This window comes from Stegostoma tigrinum, chromosome 22, assembly GCF_030684315.1.
Source record: "Stegostoma tigrinum isolate sSteTig4 chromosome 22, sSteTig4.hap1, whole genome shotgun sequence".
NCBI lineage: Eukaryota > Metazoa > Chordata > Chondrichthyes > Orectolobiformes > Stegostomatidae > Stegostoma > Stegostoma tigrinum.
Genome location: NC_081375.1, coordinates 23912721 through 23927599, shown reverse-complemented (window position 1 = coordinate 23927599; position 14879 = coordinate 23912721). Strand labels below are relative to the sequence as shown.

At 41.4% G+C, this 14879-nt stretch overlaps 1 protein-coding gene across 5 annotated transcripts in view; it reads left to right on the top strand.

Moving 5' to 3' along the window:
* bahcc1b (BAH domain and coiled-coil containing 1b) overlaps window positions 1-14879 on the top strand; it is a 318643-nt gene that overhangs the window by 232612 nt on the left and 71152 nt on the right. For all 5 annotated transcript variants that reach the window (XM_048555430.2, XM_048555433.2, XM_059653699.1 and 2 more), the window contains 2 exons: window positions 9799-9931; window positions 13077-13347. In XM_048555430.2, the coding sequence (XP_048411387.2) occupies window positions 9799-9931; window positions 13077-13347 (404 nt within the window). The remainder of the gene's footprint in view (window positions 1-9798; window positions 9932-13076; window positions 13348-14879) is intronic.

Below are 14879 nucleotides of genomic sequence, written 5' to 3'. Positions count from 1 at the left end.
GAGCGGAGGTGTTCTGCAAAGCAGTCCCCAAGTCTCCGTTTGGTTTCCCCAATGTAGAGGAAGCCACACCGGGTACAGTGGGTACAGTATACCACATTGGCAAATGTGCAGGTGAACATCTGCTTAATATGGAAAGTCATCTTGGGGCCTGGGATAGGGGTGAGGGAGGAGGTGTGGGGGCAAGTGTAGCACTTCCTGCGGTTGCAGGGGAAGGTGCCGGGTTTTCACCTCTTTTTACACTAATAAAACCTTTAGTTGATAAAACCTTTAGTTCTCTCAGGGCAGTGATTTGAAGGGAATTCAGGGATTTACATATACATGTTAATCAATTAAAAGCTTCTAACTGATTAAAGATTTAACAGCATCTTAGGTTTGTTTAATACATCCTCAACAGTTGTGTGACGCCTTGATCTTTTACTTAGAAATTCTGTGTCTGATATTAACACTTGAAGAAGGAGCAAGGCTCTGAAAACTTGTGATTTCAAAGAAACCTGTTGGATTATAACCTTGTGTAGTGCATTTTCTGGCCTTATCCACCCCACTAGCACGTCTACATCACATCTTTCTATGTGCCAGATGTAACTGCAACCAGTGAAGAGTTTATCGCCCATGATACTGATTGATTCCGGTTTTGCTAGGGCTCCTTGATGCCACATGTAGGTGAATGTGGCCTTGACGTCAAGTGCTGTCACTCTCACCTCATCTCACGAATTCAGCTGTTTTCTCCATTTTTGAACCAAGGCTATAATGAGGTCTGGAGCTGAGTGGCCCTGGTGGAATCCAAACTGGGCATCACTGAGCAGGTTATTGCTGGGCAGGTGCTGCTTGATGGCGCTGTTACTGACACCTTCAATCACTTCACTGATAATCAAGAGTGGACTGGTTAGGACAGTAATTTTGTGTACAGGACATACCTGGACAATTTTCTGCACTGTCAGGTACATGCCAGAATTGTAGCTGTACTAGAAGATCTTGGTTAGGGGATTGGCTTGTCTTCCTCATCACTTCTGGAATTTTGACAGGGACCATAGTCTTTGCAGTATCCACTGCCTCCGACCATTTCTTCATATCATGTGGAGTGACTCAAATTAGCTAGACTGGCATCTGTGATGATGGGGACTACCAGATGAGGCTGAAATGGATCATCCACTCATCACTTATGGCTGAAGATTGCTGTGTGTGCTTCAGCCATATGTTTTGCACTGATGTGCTAAGCTGTCCCATCATTGAGTATGGGGCTATTTGTGGAGCTCCTCCTCCAGTGAGCTGTTTAATTGTCCACCACCATTCACAACTGGATGTGGCGGGATTGCAGAGCTTAGATCTGATCTGGTTGTGCCATTGCTTAGCTCTGTCTATCACTTGCTGCTCATGGTGTTTGGCATGTGAGTAGTCATGTAGCTTCACTAGGTTGACAACCTGGTGGGGTTCCTGGCATGTCCACCTACACTCTCCATTGAATCTCCATTGATCCCCTGTTTTGACAGTAGTTGTTGAGTTGGGGAACATATCATGCCATGTGGTGGCAAATTGCTGCAGAATAACTTGCTTCCACACTGGAGTTGTGGGCACTGCGAAGACCAAATAGTCTTCATGCTTTTCTGATGAAGGGTCTAGGCCCGAAACGTCAGCTTTTGTGCTCCTAAGATACTGCTTGGCCTGCTGTGTTCATCCAGCTTCACACTTTGTTATCTAGTCTTCCTGCTGGATCCACATATCTTGCCAGAGGTGGGGTGTAGGTACTGTTTGAATATCTGCGTGGATGGATGTTTGGATTTTCTCACACACTCCTTCTGCTGTTTCCACCTGGGCCTGTTGGAGATGCTCAAAATGGTTGGCACCTTCATAGCTGCTTCTTCTCCAGTTTGAGTGGTCTTGGGCAAGAGATTTCCACAAGTCACTGGAGAGGTTGCATTTTATCAGGGAGTCACTGAGGACATCTTTGAAGACCCTCTGAGTAATCGCTGGCTGTGACAAAGCTTGCTTTGGAAATCTTGTGCCAGGCATATGGCCTGCCCAGCAGAGATGATGACCTGTAACCAGTGACCCATTGCTGGGGATGTTGGCCTTAGAGAGAGCAATGACATTGGAATGCCTATTCCTCTGTTGGATTTGTAGGATTTCGTGGAGACTGGCGTGAACAAACATGGAACTGAAAGAGACAGTAAATTACAAGTTAACAGTGAATACGTGTAGAAACACCATTTCGAATAAGTTCCAAAGCAGTGAAATATCTAGTGGTTGAGGTAGACTTTATAAACCACAATCTGTGTGGCATCCTTTCTACCTGTTGTACCTCCCTAATAATCCTCACCATCCTGATATCCTCCCAAGTGTTGTGCTCCTTTTTCCCACTGGCAGCTTTTGAAGAGCAACAGGAAAGGATTTCAGCAACGGAGCTGGACAGAGTTCTGGTGATAGAAGCTGACTTTTATTTTACTGTTCTTTTTAAAAATATTTCAAGTACAAACACGCACACTATATATATGATACTGTCAGCAAGAAGTGCAAGAGAATATTTTACATGTGACCTGCCACATTAAAGTCAACATCTGTCAACAATATCTGTGCCACTTCTTTGCATAAAATGATTTAAGAGTTCCCAGTGTGTATTTGAATATCAGATTCAATTCATTCAGAGCCCTTGGGGAATCACATGAATCAACTTCTTGGTAACAGCACACATACTGTTCCCTTTAAAAATCCCCCGTCTCTGTTCCCCATTGTTTTATTAGCTTGCCTCCAGGTGGGATCGGGGCTCAAAAGGGAACATGACACATGCAGGTTAGTGCAGAGAATTGGTCAGAACATTTCGTGTTGTGCATTACATTGGTGCCTTAAATTTTAGAATTTCTGAAAAGTTTTAACTAGTGCTTCCACCTATCCATTGTTTGCATGTTAAATGCAATTATTATGTGTCCTTATTTGCCTGACAATCACCTGACTTCTATTCAACAGGTGTCAGCCACCTACTTACAAGCAAATTACAGAAATGTTTAAGCTCATATCAGTCCTAAATCACTCATTAAAGCAGAGATTTTTATCAGGGTGGTTACAGGCTGAGTTTCAAATGCTGTACTCACGATTTGACAGTTTGCAACAAAGTAATAATGTATCTTTGATCTCAAGTCCAGCTGCAACCGTACTGTTTCATCGTGTAAAATATTTTAGGCACACTTTTCTCACCAGTGAGGTATTTTACTGGCCAGGTTGACATGGATTTAAAAACGCATGTATCTTCGGCACATATAAATAAATTGAACTACTACAGGTGGAGTATTGAGAATTCACTCATTTTTATTTGAACCACTTTCAAAAACCAGATTGAACAAGCTAGTCACTCCTACCAGCAGTAATTATCTAAACCTTGGGCTGAATTTAATGCCTCTGCATTGGAAACTTTGGTAGTAGGATCATTGAATCAGGTGGAAGTGTGGCAGGTGACCACCTTCTCAGCTCTGCCCTGAGTATGTCACCATAGGGAGACTCATGACATCCTTCTTGTCCCCTCTGTCCGTTAAGGCCTAAAAATAATTAATGATGATGATCATCAGCCTGCTGCTGGTAAGGACCCAGTGCAGGTGGGAGTCTGACCATGAGGGCAGCACGTCAGGATTGCTTGTGAACATCCCAGGGTATCTTTTTGCAAAGGAATTCAGTGCCTGATGTAAGGACACAGTTTGATTGAAGTACGGCATTGGGTGGGTGCATTACCAATAGCAATGACCCCCTTCCCAATGGTGCTGCTCAACGATGCTGACCACTTCAGTGCCTCATCGGCACTTGATGTGCTGAGCCTCTTCCAGGAGAGGCAACACAAAGCTCTTACTGATTCCCTGACAATTCCCCTATTGTCAACACTAAATACTAATCAGACAATTAAATCTCTTATATTTAATTGGAGGTAAAATAGGCATAATTTTATGGGATATAGTATACATTTATATGTTGTAGGTGTGTTAAGGGTAAATATAAAACACTAACTCCACCCTTTGACAGGGTACGGAAGGTATGTTATTCGCTCCCATTTTCTATTCTCTATATTCCAACCAAAAGTCAACATGTCCCATAAGGGAGGTCTACAAATATAAGCCAAGGTTGCTTTCCTTTTCTTCCTGAGGTGTGCCTGGTCTCCACTGAACTCTTTTAGTGGTGGCACTGAGGTTAAAAATTCATCCTGTGGAGATGCTGGACAGGAGCCAACATAGTAATCGGTGTCTTGGGTCTGAGTGCCTCTCCTCTTTCTCATAGCCTGTCCCTCAAGATTAAGGATGAATTGCTTTCACTCTGACTCAGTGGATTTTGAATTGGCTGATTAATCCAGTGCACAGTCCGCAGAAGCGGTCACATTTTGCCGAAATGGTTGGGTACATGGGCTGCTTGGAGGCATGTGAATGCCCTCCAGCATCTCGGCTTCAACCCTCCACATTCCCGATGGAGTCTATCGATGTGTATGTGCACCCCACATGAACCTGGTCAGTCACAAGCCTGTGTTTGCCTTGGGTTGGTAGGGAAGTCTGATTCCTTCATTGCTGATTTGAGGACATCTTTAAAGCATTTCCAGTGCCCTCCTGAGAGCCCCGTGCTGTAACTGTGTTTGAAGTAGAACAGTTGATGCCATGCTCCACCCAATGTAGCTGGCTGTGAATGATTAGTGCCTTAATGCAAGACATGTTAGCTTGGGAGCCATCACCGCTTTTGGTCTACCTTGCTTGTCACTGAATTTGGGTTCCAGTCTACTGTAACATCAACCATACCTCAACATCATATAAACCAGCCATATGCCAATAGGTGACCTTTCAAAATTGGCAGGTAAGCTGGGAACTATCGTAATGAAAAGGAAGTAATTTCAGTGTGCATCCATCCTGCAGTAATATACTGAGAAACAGAAATTGCTGGAAAACCTCAGCTGGTCTGGCAGCATCAGTGACGAAAAGTCAGAGTTAACGCTTCAAGCCGGGTAACACTTCTTCGGAACAGCAGATCAACTGAGAAGTTAATGGCCCCTGCCTTCGCTTCCATTTTTAGGAATACATTTATCTCAGTTCTCCTTCCTTGATCCAATTATAATCTATAATCATTTGTTTTATGATCAGTCTGTTGCTTGATGCTGGCATCAGCTCATATGAAGCTCGGGCCCAAAATTTTAAGCATTTAACTATCTGATTTCAGCTGGTAGTGACACAGTGATAACATCTCTATTCAACTGTTGGCACAGCTTTGCATGATGTAATCCAAAGTATGAAGTGTGATGCCAAATGCTGAAAGTTAAGCTCATTTAGAGTACATACTGCAGAAGTCAAAGGCAGTGTGAATGGTTGAACTGTATCGCACTGTAGTTGTACAGTAAACTGAAAACGTTATTGACATGCCAGTTGTTTGAAAGGAACATTCTGATTCTTGGCTGAGTTGCTATTTCTTCAAATTTCCAAACAAGGTTCGAAAAGGCAGAATTAGTAAAAATAATTATGGCATTTTAATACCTTGAATGCAGAAAATTGAAATTTCTAAGATACCAATTGCACAGACAAAACCTTCTGCAAATATTCTAACATAAGGAAGAACTTTACTTTCAGTTAACAATGGCAGATTAGTAAATGGCACAAAAACAAAGTTGCAGGAAAAGCTTAACAGGTCAGGCAGCATCCAAGAAGAAAAAAAATCACAGTTTACGTTTCAGGTCCCTTCCACACAACTCTGAGGAGGGGTTCAGAGGAAGGGTCACCAGACCCAAAACATTAACTCTGATTCTTTCATTCTCAGATGCTGCCAGATCTGCTGAGCTTTTCCAGCAACTTCTGTTTTTGTTCGTGATTTACAGCAGCTGCAGTTCTTTCGGTTTTTATTTAGGAAGTAGAACTGTTGAAACAAAATTAAGCATCTTCAAAAAAGTGATGCTACTCAACAGTATATAAACAAACCACAGGGTAATTTCACCAGATTTATGTCATTTCTTTAAGTGTACAGTGCAATTTGATGGAAACTGTCAGAAAAGCTGAATTTCATTCACTGTAATCTATGCAACGAGTTGTACACTTCGCTAGATAAATCAACATTCAAGTCCACCAGGATTTTTATCCAAACCATTTCTGGGAAGCCTGCTCCAGTTAAGGATAGAATGCAACTTTTTAGTTATGAGTGATATTTTCTTAGCCCATAAAATGCTTAATCAACTGATAAGTGGTCCCCATTCTCACTACTCCATGCTTCACTTAACTATCCATCTAATTAGGTCAACTCAACATCTCATTACTCACGGCGTAGACCAAACATCCAATACAAAAGACGTTCATCATAGGTTTCTTGTTGCATATTGCAAATAAACACACATATTGGAAACAAATTAGGTTTTATTCTCTAGTATAATTTCTTGCTGTTTTGAGAAGAGGAACAGTCGTATATTTAGCAATATGCCATTTAGAATTTATTTTCAGCTAGTGAGACTTTCAGAAAAATCATTCTTAAGCTAAAAGCTTGATTTTGACTAAATAGAACTTGACAAGATACAAAGGTTACACTGCAGTTTCTTAGCCCTTCGACTTTCTGTTTTTGTTATGCGAACCGCATAAAGTTTATTCTGTTGAATTCTGTTAGTGCTCCTGTCATTGAACAGTGGTCTCCTTCCCTGTCATGCATGAACAATTTAGGACATTGGTTCCACTTGGCTATAAGGTCAGGAAAGGGCAACAGGCCTTAAGGTCAGCGTAAGAGCAGTCATGTGAGATTTGCTAACAGAACCAATGCTGACTGTACAGTTTGAACCCAGGATCATGACCCATTCCATTCAGAATCAGATTACAGGTTGCTCATGCACTAAATTAAATAAATAAAGGTTGAAATTATGGAGACAGTTTCGCTTTTGTTGGTCCAATTGGGATTCAATTAAGCAATAATTTGCCCTAAAGAGTTGTAGGTGATGTTGATGGAAAGAAGGGCTCAGAAAGTTGAACCTCCCATCAAGGAGTTTGCTCGTTTCTTTGGCAACACATGAGAGTCTAAAATAATGAACTGTGCTGATTTCTAACTGTTCTGTGTAATGTAATTAATCCTTCCACATCATATCATTATGAACATCAAAGCCCTTTGCATTGAAAATCTGCCACTTACAAGATGGCTTCACTTGCCCGAAGTGGGTGAGCTGATTCTGATTTCTGCCTTGTCTATTTCTCAAATATCCGTACTGAGTTATTCCCACAGATATGTCACTGTGGTGATTCCATTTTGTGGGATTGGCAGCCTAAATTACTCTGACAGCTGTAAACTGTCCTTTAGTTGTTGAAAGCGAAATGCAAAGCTCTATTATCCAGCATCCAAGAAGCCAATTCAAATTTGCTTCTAAACATCAGCAAATTAAATTGCTGTTTGTTGACAACAGAAATATTAAATTAAAGAGAACACCAATAAAATTTTAAAGCTCAGTTGGCCCCTGCTTTTTTTTTTAAAGACTACATGCTTTGGCTGGTCTGATTCAATTGGCCTAAGTTTGATTTGAATTACACTTCAGACACTGTGGAAGCCTAGCTGGGGATTTTGGTGTACAAAGACTCCAGTGACCGCAGAATAACTAGGGCAAGCAGCAGGATTTAATTCTAGAGGTATAGAATTGAAAAGAAGGTATGTTTTACTGAACCTTTATGGTACCTGGATTAGACCACACTCTGCAGTTGTGGTTGCTGTATTTGAAAAAAAACAAAAAGGATATAAAGGCATTGGATAGGACGGACAGAAGATTTGCAAAGATGATACCAGAAAGGCATGTGGGTATACATTTTGTCAAAGATATGGGGGCTGTGTCTCTTATTTCATAACAAAAGGTAGACAGGTGGCCTTATAGGGTTATCAAAATTATGGATGATCTTCTGAATATGGTAACAGAGACAATGTTTACCATCGCATTAGCTCTGTGCCAGGAAAACCAATTCAGAAGAATGTTTTTACCTGAGGAGTGGTGAGAATATGGAACTTGTCAACACAGGGAGGAATTGAAGCGAATATTACAGATGTAATTAAAAGACAACTAAATAAGTATATTGGAGAGAGGGGGATTAATATTATGGTTTTAAATTCAGATAGCAAGATAGGAGGATATTTGAATGGAATATAAACTGTGACATGGACTGGTTGGGCCGAATGCCCTGTTTCCATGTCCCATATCCTAGGTGATATGTAAAAACACATGCATCATCAGAAAATTAACACAGCTATGCATCAGCACAAAATGTGCAGAATAAGAGTTTTGACTAATGATAATTTGGCTGTTTGGATCTGCTACTGAAAGTGTTGGATATTTTGAAAGAGGAGCTAATTTTATACACAGTCACCTAAAATAGGAAATTCTAGTGCTGTGACCGTTACCTGAATTAGACAGCTGTAAGTCTACATGATTCACCTTTGAATCAAACCGTTTCATGCAGATTTCTGGAGTCCGAGAGGATGTATATTTCTTCAAGCTGTAGGAAGAATACAAGCCTGCAGATTGGAGATTTAATACATGGGTGTGTACTTGCTGTTTGCACACAATATTGACTGCATAACTAGTTTTACTCACAATAGTATTCTGGGTGTTGTAGACCAGGGTGAAATGTCCACAGACTGGAGAACGAGCAGTAAAGCCTCTCCCTCCCCATTACCCAATGATCAAGATTTGCTTTACTGTTTTCCTACTCCTGTGTGATCACTGACATTTCCAATCTGTGTGTTAACCTTGCTACAAAAGTGCTCAAAAAGCAGATGCGATTGAACAGGAGTTTTAACAAAATTATGAGCCAAATAGCAAACAGATGGAAAGTTGAAACGGAACATCAAAATAACAAGAGGTCACATTTCAATTCCTTGACCTTACCTACCCAAATCTTGAAAAAAAAGTACTTTTTTTTGTGTGTTGGCTGCTGTCCTATATGAGATTGTTCTGATCGAATCCAGATGAGATCATGCAGCTATAGTTTCACTGCAGAGCAGCACATCTCAGATTCCACCAGCAACACTGAGGATCCTTCACAAGCTGTCAGTATGAGGAATCCCTTACAGAGGATGAACAAACAGGTCAGCTTTGACTTCCTGATTGCACTACATCCGAACATCAGATTAAAATCATTTATTCTCCGAATCTACAGCTCACAAGGATTTTACAGTAGATTCTCTGTAAAAGGTGTTAGTGTGAGTCACCCTAGTTATTTCCCCTGACCCATTGTCACTTTCTACTTCAAAGAAAACTGCAACACATGCATCAGGATGGTAATTTAATAGTGCCCGGTGCATGAACTAACTCGAGAGCAGAGGTGAGTGTAAATGCTTAGAGAGCATTTTTTTGGTCATCACAATTCATCTGACCTTGAATTGAATCTGTTCCTTCAGTGTAAGGTTAGGGGGCGGGGAATTGAAATGTATGGAAAGTGGAGTCATTACCATGTGTTCTGCACATTTTTCTCATTGTCTTTTAATATCCATCAATGTACTTTTGTGAAATGGGGCGGGTGTGCGAGGGAAGGGAGCAAGAAATCAATGGAAAAACGCACCTAATTCTCAGAAAGTGGAAAATTCCTCAGAGTTAATGTGCCAGTGGTCAATTAGAAAATTAATGCTGAATGACTCGGAGTAGGAACCTATTTATTGAAATGCTCGAAAGCAGCAGTGAATGGCCCAGTGGTAATCTAGTTTAATTGGTGATTCAAAGATTACCACTTTAAACTGACTCTTGCTCAGCAAGACCAAGTGGCCCTGTCAGGATGTGTTTGTTACAGTAATCACCTTGGATAATGCAGAGTATTGAAGGCGGCCTTTTCTTTTGTTTATTTCTAGATCCATCAGGACAGGCCTAAGCCTCCTCTGTGAGGAATTGAGGAATGAAGGGGAGCCCAAGAAGAAAAAATGCAAACTTCCTGGGAGGGAAAGCAAGGAACAGGAGTACAGTGGAAATAAGACCGGGTCAGAGGTCAGTAAATCATTCTTGACTGTGTAACAAACAATGCATCTAATGCTTGGACCGTTCTCTTTTGATGGCTCAGTTCATAAAGGAAGGGTCATGTATAGAACTGAACCACGTTGCCAAGCAACATTCCTCCAACCTCTTTCCCCACTTGCTCCTGGCCTCAGCTTGTAGCTGGAAATAGAGGTACCTTCAAAATATTCAGCGTCCTTACTTGGAAGGGAGAAACCAGCTAGTGAATTCACTCCTTTTGGAAAAAACATGCTTCTTAACATTGAATGAAGAGCAGATTAGGCTTGGCTCTGGTTCCCCACTTCCACTTTCATCAGCCACTTCACTGCCACAATCATCATGTCTACCAATGGTCTTAGCTATAGTGCCTATAGCATAAATAGCCACATGGGCAAAATACTGGACAGTGAACAACACACCTGCTAACTTCTGTCTTACAACAGTGATGCTACATCAAAAGTAAAGCACCTTGGGGTACTAAACGAATGTATGACTCAAATTCCTTCACAAGTTGACCCTTTCACAGGATTTCATAGGATATTAGAGGAAAAAATATTTCAGTGACTGTAAGATCTGCTGGATTTTAGGAAAAATTACCATACTGATTCTGAGATCTTTCAAAAGTTGGACGCCAAAATTTCCTCACACAGTTTGCTTCAATATATTGTTTTCATTTTCAAATCCATTAACAAACTTCACTTTAAAGACATCATTTACTGTTCTGAGCTCTGGAAGGCTCATTGAACAGAATGTGTCTGATAGGGTTCAGGAATACTGTATAGCTGTAGTAACTGTACAGGCCAAACACTGTTGTGGTAACCACACAGTGTAGCCAGTGTGAATTGTAACAGACAGGTCATCAGGGTGAAGGACAAGAACAGAGCTATTTTTCATTTCGGTCCATTGGTCTGTCTAAAAAGTCCTTTGGAAGTTTGAAAGACTAGACTGAGAAGAAGAAAATGTACTCATTTCTCATTGTTCATTCAGGAATATACAATCATGGGTCATCAAAAGATTCCCAGACTATGCCACACCATTTATATAAATCATAAATCCCTACAGTGTGGAAACAGGCCTTTTGGCCCAACAAGTCCACACCGACCCTCCGAGCATCCTGCCCAGACCCATCCCCATCCCCTTATAACCCACCTCATCTACACATCCCTGGACACTAGAAGGTAATTTAGTGTGGCCAATCCAACTAGCCTGCGCACCTTTGGACTGTGGGAAGAAACTGGAACACCCAGAGGAAACCCATGCGGATGTGGGGAGAACGTGCAAACTCCACACAAACAGTTGCCTGAGGGAGGGATTGAACCCAGGTTCCTGACACTGTGAGGCAGCAGTGCTAACCACTGAGCCACCATGCCATCCTTAAATCCTCAAGTTTATTTTGGGATAATCAAATCTATTATCTGGCACTGAAGTAAAACCCATTTACTGGCAGGGAGTGCCATTTAGGAGGGTGGTAGCTGGTGGGTTGGGTGGTGGGAACTGGAGGAGCAGATCAGTAAGTGTTGGGTCTGGCGAGGAGCTTGAGATGAAGGTAAACATAGCTAAGAGGAAGAGCAGTCAGGGAGAGTTGATGAGCTCAGCAGAACTGGAGGTTTGGATTGTATGCAAGGAGTATAACAGGTAAGGTGGATGAACTTGGAGCCTGGATTAATGCATACAGTTATGATGTTGTTGCTATGACAGAGGCATGGTTGAAAGAGGGACAGGTTTGGCAGCTTAATGTTCTGGTATATTGATGTTTTAGACAAGACAGAGGAGGAAGCTAAAGACATGGGGGAGTTGCATTACTGCTTAGGAAGCATTTCACAGCTGTGTTGAGGGAGGACACCCAGGAGGGATCTTGCAGCAAAGCATTATGGGTAGAGCTCAGGAATAGGATGGGTGCAGTCATAACTCTGGGACTGTATTACAGTCCTCCCAGCTGTCAGCGGGAGATAGAGGAAGAGATATGTAGTCAGATCTGGAAAAGTGTGAAAATAACAGGGTTGTTGTCATGGGTGATTTTAACTTCTGCCATATTGAGTAGGACTCCCTTAGTGCCAAGGGTTTGGCTGGAGAAGAGTTTGTTAAGTGTGTCAAGGAAGGTTTTTTGATACATTATGTGGATAGTTCAACAAGGGAGGGGGCTGCGCTGGATTGGGAAATGAGCCCAGCCAAGTGATCAAAGTTTTAGTGGGTGAGCATTTTGGGAATGGTGACCATAATTCTGTAAGTTTTCTGAAACTTATGGATAAGGAAAAGAGTGGACCTCAGATGAAGGTATTAAATTGAGGGAAGATCAATTATAATCAAATTAGCAAGAATTTGAGATTGTGGATTTGGAGTGACTGTTTGAGGGTAAATCCACATCTGATGTGTGGGAGTTTTTTAAATGCCGGTTGATTAGAATGCAGGACAGGCATGTTTCTGTGAAAATGAAGGACAGGAATGGCAGGATTCAGGAACCTTGGATGACAGGAGAAATTATAGCTTAGTCAAAAAAAAGGAGGCATTCCTAAGGTCTAGGCAACTAAAAACCGATAAATTCCTTAAAAAATATACAGAAAGTAGGAAGGACCTTTGTCCAATCGTCTTATCATATTAATATCTCTTTGTAACCACTTTATATCCTCCGCACAATTTCATTTTTCACCCATATTTGTGTCATCAGCAAATATAGTAATTATTTTTTAAAAATCACAAAATTGTTTCAGGAAGCTACTTCTGTTTCAAATTTGTATGCTTGCGTATCTTTTGACTTCCATCCCACTTATGTCAGAAAGTTAGAGAGAGCTTTTGATATTGAGATGCAGGAAAAGGCCAATAGGTCCATCAAGCCTTACCTAACTTAATCGTCATCAAATCCAATGGAAAATGATATTGATGAGCAGTGCAGTGGCAGTTCATTTGATAGCAACATTCAGGCAGATCAGAAGGGAAGTATAATTTTAACAGAGTTAGCCTTTTAAACTGTTTACATTACAGTTTTGGGAAGGAGCTAATTAGCTGAGGTACGGTTGGTGACTTGGAATATCAGTACAAGATATAATGTAGTGTTGTAATAATTAAACAATGGCAATAGGCACCAATCTGAAAAAAATTGCTGGCATCTTTTAATCTCACATGTATCGTGGATTTCTTTTAGATTAAACCAAAAGCGAAAAAGGACAGTCCTCAAACCAATCTCACATCTAAGTTGGGAAAGTACAGCTCAAGGCCGAAGCAAAAAGTACTGGGTAAGGCTGCAAATAAATCACACACAACAGCCATCCTGAAATCGGCCAACACCAGCCATTTTAGGGGGAAAACATCAGCCCTGCCTGGCAAGATTCAGAAACAATTGGGAAAAGCAAAGAATGCCTCAATCTCACACAGCCAAGAGAGAGCCAAGCACAGCACGGCAACTTCTGAAAAGGGTGAGTGCACTGTTAGAAGATTTGAAGTTTGATTCGGAGCTTCAGCAAAGCAAAGATGTCCACAAGTCATCATAACCACGTTCAGTCACTTCATGATATGAAAAAAATGTTGAAAACCTGAGACAAAAATGGTAGAAATACATAAGAGGTCCATCAGAATCTTTGAGAACAGGCAAGTAAATAATTCTGAGTGCCATCCTTTGTTAGGACTGGAGGAATGAATAACATCTGTACTGAAATGGAAGAAAGGGAAAAAAGTAAAAAAGCATCCATTCTTTCCCTCTTCCACATACTTTTTTTAAATTGTAATAAGCTTATTGGGATAAATGTCTTTTTTCCTCCTGACCTCTATTGTCCTACATAGATATTAATACCAAAAGGGCTGACCTTCAGACAAATGCAACAAATAACTGGTCATTGGCCAATGTTGTGTCCTTATTGCTACTTTGAAATTATTTTGATCACAAACTATTTATATGGGTCTTGTCCCAAATCCACATGCTGCAATAATGGTATGACTTTGAAACATTTATTCTTGAGCAAATGTACAGATGGCAGGAGCTTAATTTTATATCTAGGTCACCTATGCACACATTTTTTATAGATGCTGAAGAACTTGGGCTACCTTTGGAGACATAAGTGAGTTTCCCAACAGCCTCTCCAACAAATTTCCAGGCTCAGAGTGGAGGGTCAGGCACATAAAATTGAAGAGTCGGCTACACCACCTCCTGCCCATCCCTCAGCTATATCCCAAGCTGTTCCCCACAATTTGGGTTTCATGAAGCCAGAGGGAGGTGAATAAGGCATCAGTCGCCAATAAATAGCCAGCTGAAGGCCTGTTTCTGCCTCTGTCATAATAATCCATGCAGTTGAGGAAGACAGAACAAGGAGGCGAGGCAACTTTTCCTCAGTCTTCAGCTAAAAGACCTGAGTCGCGTCCTTTTGGAGATGCCCTGTATCTATTGGGGGCACTACACTCCTTCAAAATGATACTATCCCTCTATGTCTTTATGCCAACTCGCATGGCTGCTGGTGTCTGATGCTCCCCTCCCCCAATTCAGTGTCCGCCATCCCTCCCGCCCTCACCAGGAAGCCTAGATATCATGGAGTGTGCCTTCAGGGCTGCTTGCAGTCCCAACAGAGGGCACCACTGACCTCTCGAGTATGGGTCTTGCTTTCCCTAAGGCTTCGATGTCATACTGTCAGCTCAGTAAGACTTTCTTCAGCATATTTGTAGCCATGTTACCTCTTTTTCAACGGACTGTGGAATTTACCCAATGGGAAGTTAGACGTTTATACAAGAATTCTTCCTGTTATGAATCTCTGGCATAGGGCGATTGTTTATCAGGTATTACTGCCCAAAGGTGTAGATTTGTAAAGTATTCAATTTTATTCGGCAGTCTCCTGTGATGTTGCACATACTGGGGAAGAAGCAGTCCTCTGGTCTGAGGGTAGTGTGCCTGGATCAGAGCAAGCACATAGATTTTAATGCTTATTTTAAAAATCAAACATTGAGCCCCTAATTCGGTTTG